Consider the following 17,272-nt stretch of genomic DNA (forward strand, 5'->3'; position numbering starts at 1 on the left):
GCTTTCATTGTAGCTCACTGGTGTAGTTGGTTCAAGTGATCTTTTTTTTTTTTCCATAAAAACAAATTGGCCTTAGAATACCCCAGTAATTATAGATAATAATTTATTCTTCGAAGTTAAAACAGTAATCTGCATAAAACAGAAGGAATACAGGTTCTACTTTGCTTAAAGGTCAATAAAATACCTTGATAATGATGTCTAGCAGGTGGCGATGTGTCTCTCCTTGTAAAGGAGGTGATGAGGAACCTGCAGTTGTAGAACCGTGTAGAACTGCCTCCAGTCTGCTGCCTCGACTCCCCGTGCTGGAGGAGAAGAGCTGACGATGACCATGATGATGCTGAGGATGGACTGATGAAGAATGATGATGGAGGTGACAGGATTACTGACACTAATACTGAGAACGCGATGCTGAAACTGTCCACTACATCATGGATCAATATACCAAACACGGTACTTTCTTAGTTACGGTACCTTGTTACAGCAGATAGCCGAGAGAAAGAGGGGTCAGAGCCAAGAATAACGTCCAGCACAAAACCTTTATCTGCCTCTTTAGCATCACAAAGTTATAATACAAAACATGAAGTAAAAGTAATGAAAAGGGTAAAAGAATAGAAGGTTTTAAGGGTGAGTAGCACACTAGAGATGGGTCGTTCATGAATGATTCGTTCTTTTTTTAACGAGTAGTGTCGGAGAGTGATTCGTTCATTTTCTACTGGGCCCGCATGCGCAAATCACGCGAAACCTCTGTCGGTCATGTACAGGAAATAGTATTGAGCGATTCTTTCTCAATGGCTCTTCTACTCTGAGTCGTTTTTTGTAAAAATGAAGATTTTCCAAAACTCAGTTTTCAGTGGTGTTGTGTGTACAGACGGGAAAACAGAGATTTTTGGCTTATTGTAACGTCACCCTGTGTGCCAATGATATCAATGTCTGTGTCCTAGCCTCTTTGATTTGACGTCAGCTTTGTTTATAAGGATATTTGTGCAATCAATAGTGGACTTACGTAGAATAGACTAGTGACTGTGTTAACGTTGCTTACTGGACTTTTTATATGTGTGTACATACACAAACACTTACGCATACCTTATGATAACCAACAGAGGTGCCTGAATGTACTACGAATCTCACTGCTGCTACAAGCAAAACTCCGGCGACACAGACCCTGCAGAGAGGGACGGCAGTTTTGGATGAGACTCGTCTGACTTCTTTAAACCGCAACCTGTGATGTTTTGTCTAGGCTTTGGATTGGCCCCCTGTTGATTAGGGAGGCTCCTAACAGCACTTAACAGGGCGTTTTGAGTTTTCATGTGGACAAAGATATTTTTAAATGTTGGTTGTGTTGACAAAATTATTTAAAAAAATAAAGTAAAAGTTTAAAAAAAATATGTGGTCATGGCCTTAGTTCACAAGGTGGGGTACACACGAATATATATATATATATATATATATATATATATATAATGGCAAGCCATTTAAGAAAATATTTATGAGAGAATTGAATGAAACTCTATACTGAATATATTGAATGGATTCTGAATATATTGAATGAAAAGTTTGAATATATTGAATAAAACATGACGTCATCGAAACACAGCGCCATCTTTAGGAAGGATGAGTGAGTCCGCGAGAAACTTGGTTGCTGCGATTCTAAAAAATGAAGAGATGGTCAACACGTTAGTGAGTGTGTGTACGGCCCAAAGTGGTGCTGTAAGCCTCACTCAATATCAGATTTCCACATTCGAATACGTTTAAACCCGCCACGAGTTGTTATTACTTTTTCCTCCCTAATGTGTCACAGCTGCGTTTGGTTTTCCCAGTTAATTTGCGTTGCATTTAAGCCCAGCGTTTCGTTGTAAAGTAGGCTGTTACGGTCAGTTTCTTTGTGGCTTGCTCTAATTAATTTCGCCCTCTGTGAATGTTTTTGGCTACGAGCTCGCCTTATGCCCAATTCTGTTGTTTGCACATCAACTGGACTCTTAACTGCTTCGGCTTGATTGCCTTTGTTTTTGGCTTGAATACGAATCAGTGAGTGTAACCGTCTTCACTCTCGCTACCAAACATCACTTTATACAACACTAGTGTAAGTACTCGGACGGGGAAAGGAGGAGGAAATGGACTTTGGGCCGTACACGCAACTTACTAAAATGTTGCCCATCTCTGCATTTCTCAAAATCGCAGCAACCAAGTTTCTCGCGGACTCGCTCATTCCTCCTAAAGATGGCGCTGTGTTTCGATGACGTCATGTTTCATTCAACATATATCAAGTTTCATTCAATATATTCAGAATCCATTTAATATATTCAGACTTTTCATTCAATATATATAGGGTTTTCATTCAAATTCAAATTCAATTTTTATTTGTCACATACACAGTCATACACAGTACGATATGCAGTGAAATGCTTATACGACCGCCGGTGACCTTAAAAAGAAAATAAAAAACTATATATAAGGAATAAATATTAATAAAAGAAATAAAATACAAAGGAAAATAAACGTAACTAGTAAAATTAACAACTGTACAAATAAGGGCATGTAAAAATAATAGAATATAGGAATATGGGGGGGAAATATATATATAAAAATTTTTTAAGTGTTTTAAAGTGGCATTGAAATGTTTTAAAGTGTCAGAGAGGCAAAGTGTCATGTGCAATGGCAGGATGTTCAATTCTCAATTGTTCAATTCTCTCATGAATATTTTCCTAAACGGCTTGCCATAATATGTATATATATATATATATTCATTTACAGACTACTATATGGGCAATTTGTAAACACCAACTAGCCTAATCCACAGGTATTTGAACTGTGTGAGGAAACTCAACAAGCATGGAGAGAACATACAAACTCCTTACACACAGAAATGCGAATTAAACCTGGAAATCGAACTCAAACCCTGGAGGTGCAAGGTAACAGTGCTAACCACTACACCACCATGCCACCCCCTCATTAACCATGTATTTTTTTATTTAGCACTAAATAACTCAAAAAACAGGTTTAAGTCGATTGTGCAGACAGCCACTAGAGGGCTCAGGAGACATGATGTACTGAGGCCATGTGGCTGCATTTTCGACTTTAAGTGTGAAGTATCTAATACCCAGAACGCCTCTGTTCAAGAGGCCTTGATCTGCTCGCTACCATAAAAGAGAAAGCGGTTGCACAACAAATTGGGGAAGTGAGAAATATACAGGAAGGAGTTAAAAAGGGATAGGAAACAGAGCAATAGGTAAGAAAAAATAATACAAGAAAAAACAATAATACTAACAAATACTAATAACGTTTACTCTTTTTATGTTGTTTATAGCTGTCTACTTATGATAATTAAGCAGAAAAGTATGTAAAGTGTGACCCAAGAACGACCCGTACACACATAGTGCAAGAAATTGAGGAACTTTAATGAAGTGAGAAAATACAGAAAATGCAGGCAGTTATACAAAATATAAAAATAAGTTTTCAGTTCTGCTTTAATTGGGACATAGATTGCAAAAAAAAATAGACTTCCGCTTTTAACATACATCATATTTATCATGTTGGAAAAAGGAAAAATCAAATTAATCACTAATCCTCAGCAATACTGTACCCTCCTCAGAGGAATAAGTGCTCTGATAAGGCGATGATGGATAAGGCAGGGTGTAAACTCCTGCTCTCAGAAGGATCCTCAGGCAGGATGAGCGAGAAGAAAGAAAAAGTGCACTCCAAAAGTTAATGTAATATATATATACTACAACTGAAAGTAACCTTTGCTTTACCAATTTAACTCCTGTACAGAATTGTGATCTACTCTATATGCATAATTAAATAGAAAAAAAGAAACTATAGATATAATTACTCAAGCCAATAATTAGATCAATGTGATAACTCTAAACTAACAATAGAAACAGCAAAAGTTATATAAAGAATAAATAATAATTTAAACATGATCATGAGCTGATTTAATTCATCTCTAATTTAGGATCCAATAACAATAATTAGGCACATTAGTCACTAGTTGATATATATAGGGTCAAAATCATTGGAAAAATCACTTAGTTATACAAATATGTTTAATATGTTTAATATATAATCAAAACTAATAACCAAAACAGATATTAAAGTACTAATAGACAATTAATTTCTATATATGTAGAGGTAAACTATGGACAGTTAAAGACAAATTAGATATGATGGGAATAAGGACAGAGTACTTATGCATCTTGAAGAGGAAGATTTAAAAACATTGCGGCTGCGACGAAAACCCAAGTCTTCACCAACGGTGGTCAATAGTCTGGTTAGGAGAAAAAAGGAACAAACCAAACTTTCCTCAAAAAAAAGGTGGGGAAAAAGAAAATAAGACCTTTTAGGCCTACACAGACATGAAAAAATATGAGTTAGAAAATCATGTAACTGCCTCCCAGTTATATTATATTATAATATTATATATATTGCTATATTAATCTGACCTGAGCAAAATTAGTTATCTCATGACTATTAAGTAGCTGTTTGACTTAAGGAGGAGCAAACAATGATGTAATTGCTAAGTGAAGGTATATAAATCATGTAAAAGTTTCGTGGGGTGCCTGTTGTCTTCTGGCTGGCCAATCCTGTGCTGTCCATTTACTTTTGGTTACAATATTATATATATAAATTATATATAAATATATTAATTTTATATAATGTTTTTATCTAAATATTGCAAAAAATTATTTTTTGCTGTTTCAACACTTGAGTAGTAGTTATTGGTTTGGTTTGGAAAATTGGCACAGTTCACAAAAAAAAAATGCCACGACACTCCTTGCAATGACTTACAGTATATACAGTCTCTGGTTATATGTGACAGCGTAAGTGTAATGGCCTGTTTCACTTCAAATAATTTCATAAAGGTATGTGTTATTTAATTTTTTTACATCTTAGCATGCTAATTCTATATTATTCTAATAGTGGAAGTAGAAAAAGTAAAAAAAATACAAAAAATTTATAAAACTATATTATGAGGATATTTTGAAAAATATAGAAAATATTTGAAGTGCAAAAAAACCCCCATAAAAATCAACAACAGAAACTGGTGAACAAATTAACATTTTTGACCTTTGAAATAAACAGGTACAATGGTTCTGTATTATGATAAGGATTTGATTTACTACCTGCATTATGTTGTATCACATTATAATAACCAAAGCCATTTAATATCCCCCTTCAGTAAAGAGTCTCTCTTCTATTTAATCACAATAAACAGTTATGTCGCTTTTTACAGATTAGTTTAGTTGAGCTCACTGTTTTTTTTTTTTTTTTTGCTCACTCTATGGCCCCAAAAGCACCCAGTGGCAGTAAATGCCATTACAGTGTCCAATCACAAGCACAGTCAATAATTCACCATCAAACCAACACAGACCAGTTTTAATCAGACTTCATAATGCTGTAAATATAAAGGCATATATTTTACTGCAGGAGGTAACTGGAGGTAAAATGAACAAGATAACTCAAACTGTTAAGTTTTTTTTTTTTTTTACCAATACCGCTTTGGTGTGTCAATGCGCTCTTTCACAAACTTCAGGCATGCAGCAATGTTCTTTTTAGTAAGCAGCAGGTTCCTTTGTGGTGTCCTGCCCTGGACACCCTGCTTGTTTAATGTTTTACATACTGCAGACTTGTGAACACAGCTGTTAGCCAGTTCCCAATGATGCCATCAAATCATTGGCTGTCACTCAGTGTTGTTTCTTTATCTCATTGAGGAGTCTTCATTGTGTTCTTCAGGTCATGTGACTGCGCGCCCACTTCTTGGTAAAGTAGCCACAGTCTCAAAGTGTCTCCATCTGTCTACTCTGGGGATCTGGGGTACTGTAGTTCAGAAGGTCCTAGGTTTGAATCCCAGCACCACCAAGTTTCCACTGTTGGGCCCTTGAGCAAGGCCCCTAACCCTCAATTGCTAAAATGTAAAAAAAAATAAATAAAATAGACAAAAATGTTAGTTGCTTTGTATAAGGGTGTCAAATGTAATTTACAATTGTAGACTGATCAATTTTTAAAGTCTTTGAAATAACTTTGGAATCCTTTCCTGACTTCAATTAGCTTTTTTAAGGTCACTAAGTCAAGATTTACATACCACACAAGATTCACACATTTCCACTAGCACTGTGAGGTTTTTAATGCTTGTTCTTAAAGACATGAAAGATCAGAATTTAATAATAGAATCAGCTATTATCTATTCTTACAAGCCTTGGAATCTGTGGAACAGCAGGCAGTGGTTTGTTTTTTACCTAGACGATAGGTCATCTGAGGTGATCCACGTTTGTCCTATATAGATTCTTTACTGGAGTTCCACAGGGTTCAGTACTTGTTCCTCTTCTGTTCTCCCTCTATACCCGGTCTCCTTGTAAGGTCATATCATCGCATGGCTTTTCATACCATTGTTATGCAGATGACACACATCCTGGATGAGAAGCTGAAGCTCAATCTGAGTAAAACCGGACTGCTTTTTATCCCTGGTGAATCATCCACCGGTCAAGGACTTGTGATCTCCCTGGACACCGATCAGATCACTCCTTTAGCTACTGCCTGCAATCTTGAGGTAACACTGTCATTTTGCCCACATGTTGCTAACCTTACTCACTCTTGTCTATCTCTCCTTTACAGCATCAGAAGAATCCACTCATTTCTTTCTTCACAGGCTACTCAGGTGCTTTAGGTGTTTAGTCACTGGTCATTTCAGGACATGACTACTTCAACTCACTCCTGACAGGTCTGTCTCTGTCCACCATTTGTCCTCTGCAGCTAATCCAGAATGCAGCTGCATGTCTCATTTTCAGCCTTCCCAAGTTCTCCCACACCACCCCACTCCTCCGCTCTCTGCCCTGGCTTTCTGTACCTGCCTGCATCAGATTAAAAACCCTCATGCTTGCCAACGGAGCGAAAAATGGCCCAGAACCCACTTACCTCTCAGCTCTAATCACACCATGTTCCTCCCGATCCTCCAACACCACTTGCCTTGTTCTATCATCTCTCAGGGATCATTCATCCAGACTCTTTTCTGTTCTGGCACCAGGTGTGGAATGAACTCCCTCTAGACGTCCATACAGCTGAGTTTATTTATCATTTATAATTTTATGCACATTATATTTGTCAATACTCATCACTTAGATAAAGATCAGATCACATTTTATGACAAATTAATGCAGTAAACCATAAAATTCCAAAATGTTTAAATACTTTTTCTTGCCGCTGTAAATAAAAGAAAGATTTTGTCTGTACATCGGTCAGAACTCTTTCTTTCAATGATATATTTGTTTCATACCCTGCAGGACACAAACCAGTCACAGAAAATGTTCTGTCTATATGTCTGTCCAGACAGAATTTTATTTAATTCCATTTTGATTAATATATATATAATGTGAAAAAAAATATATATAAAAATGTATAATTTAATTACATTTAAGTTGTAGTACAATATGTACAGAGTCAGCAGGTAAATAAGCACTAGGCCATTGTTATGTGATAATTGATGTTCATGTGAATAATGTTACTTATTACTATAGATTAATATTTTAACAATGTATTTATAAATATTTAGTAATTAGGTTTAATATGAAATGTTTATGAATATCATACAGTATACTTTTTAAGCAAGTCAAACTACACCAGTAACTGAGTGTACACACTGCAACATCAATCAGCACACAGTTAAAACTCTGTACTATAATTCTGTCTAAGAGTGAGATGATGGGTCTGAGAGCGCATACTGACCTCACTCACTAGGCTGTGATATAAGGACTAAAAGTCTCCAACATAACTACAAACTCAGAAGAGTTCAAGAGTGTGAAAAAGGACAAGAAGAAGAGCAGTGGGGTTTTTGCATGCATGCTCTCTCTCTCTCTCTCCACACTTTTGTAGTTTCTGAGTTTGGAGCTAAGTTGAGTGTGTTCTCTTTATCCAGGAAGTGGTTTTAGTTCTTATATATCATGTGCGAGACATTGAGCTCAGTATACCCCCAGACTACAGACGCTGCACTTGCCTCTGATTCTGCTCTCGCTGTCCGGTATGAAACATCATCTCACTCTTAGACAGAATTATTGTTCAGAGTTTTAACTGTGTGATGATTGATGATGTAATGAGGGCGGGTCCTAAATGCCTTACAAGCTTTAACCTTTTATTATTATTTTTTTTGACAGACTCTTTACCTGTCAATGAAAGGTACAAACACTAGGACTGTTTATGGGGGTATAATAGGTTCTGGGTGGACTTAAACTTTTTCTTTTTATAAAATTTCCTACTGTATTTTCAAAAAATGTCTTTTACCTGTTTTATGTGTGAGAAGACAAACTGTCCCTGATGCCCCCTAGTGGTTGTCTGCAGTACAGTTATTGATTCCACTCAGTCCTGTGTTGGATGGAGCTGTTTAATATAGCTTACATTGTTAGCAAGAATGATTTATTTTTCTGATTAGTTTTGATCAGTTGTGAACATGTTAAAAAGTAATTTGTAAAGTAGTTAATAGATTTATATTTAATTTTACCAGAATAAATGTCTTAGTTTCCTTTTACATTTTTAAGGAACTATTAAGTAACTATTCCAACAGAATATTATACCCATATTTTACCCAAGTCAGTGTGTTTTGTAATTTTTCCAGCACTTTTTCTTTATACAGAGGTTTATACTCAAAATCATCAAAGCAATAAACAAGACATTAAACAGATAAAACAGCAGTTTTAATCAGAAAACACTTGACATGGTGCATCCTAAATCATAGTTTAATAAGAGAAGAACAACATGTTTACCTTCATTTACTTCATCAGGAGACACACAGGATCAGATTCCAACTTATTAAAATATATCAGAGCAGAAATTCTCCATTCAGTGAATACAGAGCGCCGCTGGAGCTTCAGTTTAAACTCTAACTAAAATCACAAGAGTCACGTGACATCTTACACATTCATACATCAATTACTTTAAAGGTCAGATATGAGACTATAGTCGAATAAAAAATAATTTAAAAAATGTATGGTTTTATTGCCATAGTAGACTAACATCATCATTAAACAATGAATATTATGATAACAAAATTACTGTAATTCTGACTTCATGTTATTAAATCCACCTGCATTATACTGTATATGAACAATGTTGTGTGTGACAGTTTAATCTTATAATATGGGATTCAACTATATAATGTTTGCACACCAGGTTTGTGTGTGTGTGTGTGTGTGTGTGTGGGTGTGGGTGTGTGTGTGGTGTTTGAGACTGTATTGGGTTTATACTTTTGACCCAGGAAGTGTCTTTAGTCGTCGCACATCAGACTGAGTCAGTGAGATCAGTCACAATCAGCCATAACATTATGACCAGTGAGAGATGAACTTCCTCTGATCACCAACTATACAGCAGTAATCTGGTGACAGGATCATGGGCACACAGGGCTCACTCACGCCCACAGGGACCAAAGGCTCGTCCGGTCTGATCTCACAGAAATACCAATGCAGCACAAATCAGTGGAAAAGATCAACCCTTCAATTTTACAGTATGTGTATAGAGCTTTGTCAATTGTTAATTCAGCTTTAATTGTAAAGCAGCTTCACACATTCAAAAGAATTATTTAAGTTTCAAATTCAAATCAAATTCAAATTTTATTTGTCCCATACACAGTCATACACAGTACGATATGCAGTAAAATGCTTGGAACATCATCAGTAGAACGATTTGGATAGTAAGTGAATGTTTCCATGAGATGTGAATGTGTGTGAATCAAAATGCTAAAATTGTCCCTGATGAACAAGCCGAGGGCGACGGCGACAGGGGCAAGTGACAAAAAACTCTGACCATTAACTAGAGAGAGAGAGAGAGAGAGAGAGAACTTTACATAAATCATATAAACATATTAACATAAATCATATAAACATAAATCCATAATGTTACAGGATGGATTATATTTGTTAATATATATATATATAGTGTGTGGGGGAAATTATTTCTTTGTGTACAGTATGTGTGAGTGAGAGAGTGATAAAGTGTGAACACAGTGCGTGAGGTCTCGGCCCATCTTCCTGTAAAAGCAGCTTGTGGCCATTTATAACCTTTAGTGGTGATAATAAAGCCATACTGGATGTTCTCTCCCCCTAAAAGAGCTGAGTGTGTGTGTGTGTGTGTGTGTGTGTGTGTGTGTGTGTGTGTGTGCGCGTGCGTGCGTGCATGTGTGTCTTTCAGTGTAAAAATATACATTCATGACTCACTCTCTTCCTGTTTTAATAGTTTGACGCTCTTGTGGTGGCAGTTAAGAACATCTTTTAATTCTCAATTTTAACTCTTTTAACTCTTTCACACACACACACACACACACACACACACACACACACACACACAGAAGAAGAGATGAAGACGCTGCACTTGGCTCTGATTCTGCTCTCGCTGTCCGGTATGAAACATCATCTCACTCTTAGACAGAATTATTGTTCAGAGTTTTAACTGTGTGATGATTGATGTTACAGTGTGTACACTCAGGTACTGGATTATGCACACACACACACACACACACACACACACACACACACACACACACTATACTGTATAATATTAGGGAATGTTTTACTTTGATCTGATTAAAGATTGTAATCGTGGAGTTTCATGAACACATGATGATTAATAAGAAATGAAATACAACATGTTGTTCTGTATTGTACAGTAATGAAATAAACAGAGGCTTCAATGTGAAATATTTACTTCAGATTATACATTTTGTACATATACATCTCATAAACAGCTATGCAGATGATTTAATTACAGGACTGTGGACTCAGTTGTGTTTGGTTTGTTTAAGATTAAGTCAGTAAGTGTAATACAAACTAATGAAGATCCTCACTTTGCTCTAAATTCTGATTTTAGTGATTAAAACAAACATTGACTTCTTGCTTTTTCTTCTTCTTTTAAAACTGGCTCTAAAGATTTTAAATGATAAATACTGTATATAAATATAATCCATAACATTAAAACCATGTGCTGTAGATTTGGGCTCCCCTTGTGACACGGGGGCAGCTCTGACCCTTGGGCGTGGCACTGCAGGCTCTCTTGGGTGTGTTGTGGTGATTGTCACCTGGACTTAGACAGCAGACCCATTAGGTGCAGTGGGCTGTGGGTGGGGTTTCTGTAGATCAGACTTGTTTATCTGGTGTATCTCATGGGGTTTGATCAGATTGGGATCTGTGGATTTGGACGCCGGGGCGTGGTCTTTGGGCTCCTTGCCTGCTGGGCCTGTGTGCAGTGGGCTGTAGTGCACTGGGCTAACATCAGCAGCATGGGCTTTACTGTGGGATTGGACTAGACAGACTATGAGAAAAGTATTTGTCACTTCCTCTTTTCGTGTTTTTAATTTCATATTTGTCATAATTAAATGATTCAGATCATCAAACAAGTTTCAATATTACACAAAGATAATCTGAGTAAATACAAAATGCAGTTCTTAAAATAACTTTTTATTTATTTAAGGAAAAAGTGGTTAAAGCTACCTGGATTATATGTGAAAAAGTAATTGCCCCCTAAACCTACTTATTGGTTGTGCCACCCATGGAGCCAATAACTGCAATCAAGCGTTTGTGATAACTGGCACTGAGACTTTCACATCACTTGGAGCAATTTTGAGCCACTCTATTTTATTGCATCCACATGGTTTAACCTGTTGAAGGTCTTTTGCTTTTATTAGCCACTTAGACGTAGACTTGCTGGTGTGTTTCAGTTTATTGTCCTGCTGCATAATCCAAGAGCGCTTGAGCTTGAGGTCATGAACTGATGACTGGATTCATGGTTCCATCTATTATGTCAAGTCGTCCAGGTCCTGAAACTGTAAAGCCCCTGATCACACTACAACCACAATTTGTGACTGTTGGTATGATGTTCTTTTATAAAATGCTATATTAGTATTACACCAAATGTAATGGGAGTCACCTTCAGAAAAGTTAAACTTTTGTCTCACCAGTCCACAGAATATTTACCCAAAAGTTTTGAAGATGATTAAATATTGTTGACAAATGTGAGACAAGCCTTTGTGTTCTTTTTGATTAGCAATAGCTTTCTCTTTGGAAGTCTCCCATGGACCTCAGTCTCTTTCTTAATGTTGAATTATAAAACCTTAACTGAGACAAGTGAGGTCTGCAATTCTTTAGATGCTGTTCTGGGTTCTTTTATGAGCTTGTGAAAGAGGTGTTGTTGTGCTCTTGGAGTAATTTAGGTAGACTGGACACTCCTGGGAAGGTTCATATTTGTTCCAAGTTTTCTCCATTTGTGGATAATGGTTCTCACCATGGTTCTCTGTAGTCCCTCTGTACTAAAGCCTGTAGAAATGCTCTTTACAGACTGATAAATAACAATTACTTTGTTTCTCATCATGGGGGCAAATACTTTATCAGAACTGTAAAGTGCAGTAATAAAAAAAAAAGAATATGACCACACAATATATAAAGCAATAAATCACCACAACAGTTTTCATCTCCTTTATTCTCCATGTATTTCTCTACACAGGTGTTCTCACTAAGGACAGTGGATGGGGTGTGAATTATACGGTTAAGTCGATCTGTGCTGTGAGAGGATTCAGTGTCTCCATTCCCTGTAGTTATTATTATCCAACATCAAATCCCAAGATTCAGGTGACACAAAGGATTTGGTGCTCAAATGATGCAAACACAAAAGGGTGTCCAGGCCCTCTGTATGTTTATAACAGCTCATTAAACACCACGTCAGACTTTGAGTACGTTGGAGACGACAAATCAAACTGCACTTTGTTAATCCACAATGTACAGTTCAGTTATTCTGGAGTGTACAGATTCAGATTTATAACTAATAAGACCGGTGGCAAGTGGGTAGGTGAACCTGGAGCGACTCTACAAACTGCAGGTAAAATTTAATTATGACATAAAAATCCAAAATATTCAATATCTGCATAATTTAGTTTTTTTTAGGTAAAAGGAATACATTAAATAACTTTAACAGCAGCTTTCATTTAATCAAGAAAGCTAATTTATCTGCTGTTTATTATTTAATACTACATGTTTATCTGTGTGTGAAATCCTGATTGAGTGACGTGGAGTCTTTCCTGCTCTCTGAAAAAGATTTAAAGGTGTCACTAATCAGGCTCAGTGGAAACGGAACCCTTAAACAAGGAGACTCGTTAAATCTGACGTGTGATGTGACCTGCACACACAGTTCCTCACAGTTTGTGTGGTCTAAGAACAACGAGCAGTTAAACACATCAGGACCCGTTCTTCACTTTCCTGCTCTAACCGTGAGGGATTCTGGGAATTACACCTGCACTTGGAAAACCAACGAGACGTCAGGATCTAAAACCATCAGCCTTCAGGTCGAGGGTGGGTCCGTCTGCTCACAACACTCATGAATGTCTCGAGTGATTACTGAAGGAAATAAAGTGACTCGTGTTCAGTTAAATAGTCACATGTTGAATACTGATGATGTTTTCTGTTCACCAGGTGAAAATCCTGATGCTCGGTCAATCTGGATTGTTTTAGTGACAGCTGCAGTGATTTTGATCGTCATTTTAGGAGCTGTGATTTACAACAGGAGGTAAAACTCTGCATGTTTCCACACATTACAATCTACACAGTGAGAAATAAAATCACATCCTGTGTTGGACTTTAATCGAGTCTCAGGATTCAGTTTCAGTTGTAGATTTTTAGCTCTACTTGATAACAGTTGAAGTGGAGTTTACTGCAATATTTAACACACACAGTATTGTTCCTTACTCTGTTTAAATGAGATGTATGAGATCACAGTGTGTATTCTAGGGCATGTCCATGTGCACTGTGTGTTTTCCTGCTTCTATTAGGAGGACGTTTAAAGCTGCAGAAGAAAACAGGGGGGAAAGTGGAGAGAAAACACAGGTAGGAGCTTCTCACACAAATGACTTTTTAAACTACAATGTTAAAATGCTAAAATGTTATTTATTCAACTGTTAGTTCTGACTGAGCAGTCTGATTGGACAAGTACATATACTGTATCAGGTGTCAGTAATTACACTAACTGTTAGTTGCTCTATGTGTGTTGTTGGAGCAAAAAAAATTGAAAGTAAAAAAATTGAATAACTGCGTAAGTAAACAAATAATCTGTTGATAATAAATTGTTCCACTCCTTCCCTTTAACTCCCTCCTTCCCTCCTCTTGTCTTACAGAGTAGCCCTTCCTCCCCTCTTATTTGAGAGGACGGAGGGCTACTGTGTGGGCCAACCTTCTCTCTCACACACACACACACACACACACAACGGAACTACTGTTTATCGGAAAACTATGGAAAGTTGTGAAAATAATGGAATCTCAGACAATTCGTTTCACAACCCAAAAATATTCATATAAAAATAATTAATACAAAATAGAAAGTTAAAATAAAACTGATTAGCCTGCACTTTACCTTTGAAAAGAATCGTCACTGAAGTTAAACGAGAGAGGAGGAAAGGGAGGCAACTGTGTAGGACGACTTTCACTCACACACACACACACACACACACACACTCTTACATACACTGTTGAGGATTTCATGGAAATGTGATGTTGCATTGTCGTTAAACAGACTCATCTCCCGCATTTGTCCTTTTTGTCTTTATGGGTAGTTGTTGCAGGTAAAAAATGTTGCATAAAAAAATGCGCACACATACACGTGGTAACAGTGTTATAGTAAACAGTACACACACGCACGGATGTTGACTATACAAGGTGAGCATGGGAGACGATTACCCACAATTTTACAGCACGAGAGAGAGAAGAACCATTGGCTCAGTTGTGATCATGTGACACTCGGCAGGCAAACACATGCATACTAGTCTGCATACTAAAATTTATTTAAAAAAATATTGCTTGTCTTCCAAAATGTTGAATGTTGAACATCTCAAGGATGATCAGGGGAAACAGAATGATCAGAGGGAACAGGATACGCCTGAGCTTAATTTTGCAAAGGCTGTGAATACTTCTGTACATGTGCTTTCTCAATTGTTCTATTTTAAATAAATTGGCAAAAAAACTCAAGTAAACTTTTTATGTTCTCATTATGTGGTGTTTTGTGTAGATTTATGAAAAAAAAGGTATTTAATCAATTTTAGAATAAGGCTGTAACATAACATTGGAAAAAGTGAAGCGCTGTGAATACCTTCCGGATACACTGTTAGTGTGAATACGTCTGAGCTGTTTCCCCACACTGCTGTACATTAGAACTGGTGATGTGTGTGTTGTGTTTTTACAGACAAAGCCACAGTTACAGCAAGTTTCTCAAGATCCTGATGAAGAAACGCTGAGCAAGGAGGAAGTGACTTACGCATCTGTCCAAAAGAAAGCAAAGACCAAAGGGTAAAAAAATAATGTGTTTTATTGAAATGTCCTTGAAAATCATGATATAATATTTTGTCACCCAGCTCTTAGTGAGATTATTTTCTCTCTCTTCAGGTTAATAAACCGAGTTCCTCAGCCTGATGAAGAAGTGTTAGATGAAGGAGTGACTTATGTGTCTGTGTGCGTCAAACCCAACAAACCAACCAAACAGTAAGCATGAAAACATCACACTTTACTAATTAATTGCTTTAGAAGTGTCATGTGTTAGGCTGAAACAGTAACAGAATAAATTAACATAGGACCGTAAAAGTGTACTTTCTCTATTTAGCAATAAATAGGGAATATATTACTTAAATAAGTTTATAATTTGTTTTAATGCTCTTGAGTATCTGTGAATGGAGTGTGTTCCTGGTCTCAGTGACGTTATCGCAGCTATAAACAGTCGTTTCCTCACCAGCCTCTCTTATATCTTTAAATGTAAGTGTGTTAGTGAGAAAGCACAAAGTGTGGTGTAAAAGCAGTCTAACATGCAGAATGTGTGTGTGATAAACAGGTGTGTGTGTAATTTCAGGCGTGTCCACACTGAGCAGCAGGAGGAGGACGATTCTGTAATCTACAGCACTGTGAAAACGGCCTGATGATGCTTTCACACCTCATTCACCCACAGTGCAGATGAGTTTTATTTAGTTATCATCATAATGCCTGGGATGTTTCCACACATGGAACTCATTATGGTTTAAGACTCGCTAATATCACAGGAAGTGTCAGTTTATTTACTGTAAACATCCTGTCTGGAAGTTGTGAGGCCACGCCCTCTTCCACCAAGCACTTACTGTATAATAAAGGACAAAGCGATCCGTCTGCATTAAATATATAAGATGTGTGTAAGAGGCTACTTTTAGTGCAACAACCATGTGTAGATCATGAAGACACGCCCATCTGTGTGATTCATACAGAGAGCCCTTATCCTGTGGGATTTTGTTCAGAATCACTACAGACGTCCTCACACAACATTACTTCAGTCCAGAAAACTAATCCGGTCCGAATACGGCTTTAGAAACAAGATTTTCTGATTCTGATGTTGATCATCACCATTTAATGCAGGGAGTTTTTAATGATATAAAATCCCGGCACTGCCGAGCTGACACTGTTGGATTCATCAGCAAGTTCTTTAAACTTCATCTACTCGCTCAGCTGTAAGTCTCTTTAGATAAAAGTGTCTGAGGAAATGTAAATGATTGTTAATTTACCGATGCAAAGTTCTTTTTTTAAAAAAAAAAGTAAAACAAAAACAATTTTTAATTATAATTAACAATAATGCATGTGCAGTGTAAAGCATTTTCTTTCTATTTTTGTTTTATTTCTTTCTATCTTTATATTCTTTTGATTTATATTCTATATGATGATAATGATCACGCCCACTGCTGTGTTAATGTTTTTCCTTTGTATGTTTTTCTTGCTTTTACACCAGATGAAAAAGTCTCCAGTTTGATTCAGAAAATAAATGTATAAAGGTTGAGTGTAATTACAGAGTGTATGTTTGTCTTCAGATACATAAAATGCTGCACGGAACAAAATCGTCATCTAGTGGTGCAAAAACAGACTTTTGTTCAATGTAGTTTCCATTTCCATTTCCTGAGCTGTTATAATAAATGTTCTGGTTAATCAGGATACTCTGAAATAAAACCCCATCATTCTGCAGATGAAGTAACTGTAAAAGACGTGGTTTAACACAAAGAGACTAAAAGTGTTCACTAAATATGCTGTGTGTACAGACAAGTGTGTGTTGGTTCTTGGTTCAGGTTGTGTAGGTTTCATTTGTGTATCAGTTGTAGTACAATTATACAGCACAAGTAATAATCTAATCCAGTATAAATGTGATGTACCTGAAGACTTCAGTGTAAAAGCAGTGTGTACTGCGTCCTGGTGAGTAACGGCTTACAGGAGACATGGGGAGAGACTATTACTCTAATGTAGATACAAAAGATCATAAG

At 36.8% G+C, this 17,272-nt stretch overlaps 1 protein-coding gene across 2 annotated transcripts in view; it reads left to right on the plus strand.

Annotated features, from left to right (window-relative positions):
- The window catches only part of LOC128514008 (uncharacterized), a 47,255-nt gene extending 30,429 nt beyond the window's left edge, over nt 1–16,826 (plus strand). Inside the window, exons 2-9 of one of the 2 annotated variants that reach the window (XM_053487622.1) lie at nt 10,213–10,375; nt 12,472–12,843; nt 13,059–13,313; nt 13,434–13,527; nt 13,790–13,844; nt 15,193–15,296; nt 15,393–15,488; nt 15,850–16,826. In XM_053487622.1, the coding sequence (XP_053343597.1) occupies nt 10,333–10,375; nt 12,472–12,843; nt 13,059–13,313; nt 13,434–13,527; nt 13,790–13,844; nt 15,193–15,296; nt 15,393–15,488; nt 15,850–15,916 (1,086 nt within the window). In that variant the 5' untranslated portion in view covers nt 10,213–10,332 and the 3' untranslated portion in view covers nt 15,917–16,826. Of the gene's footprint in view, nt 1–9,847; nt 10,376–12,471; nt 12,844–13,058; nt 13,314–13,433; nt 13,528–13,789; nt 13,845–15,192; nt 15,297–15,392; nt 15,489–15,849 lie in introns of those variants that run through there. The other variant, XM_053487623.1, reaches the window with a different exon arrangement.
- Nucleotides 16,827–17,272: the final 446 nt, after the last annotated feature.

The sequence above is a fragment of the Clarias gariepinus genome, chromosome 26 (genome assembly GCF_024256425.1).
Source record: "Clarias gariepinus isolate MV-2021 ecotype Netherlands chromosome 26, CGAR_prim_01v2, whole genome shotgun sequence".
NCBI classification, from domain to species: domain Eukaryota; kingdom Metazoa; phylum Chordata; class Actinopteri; order Siluriformes; family Clariidae; genus Clarias; species Clarias gariepinus.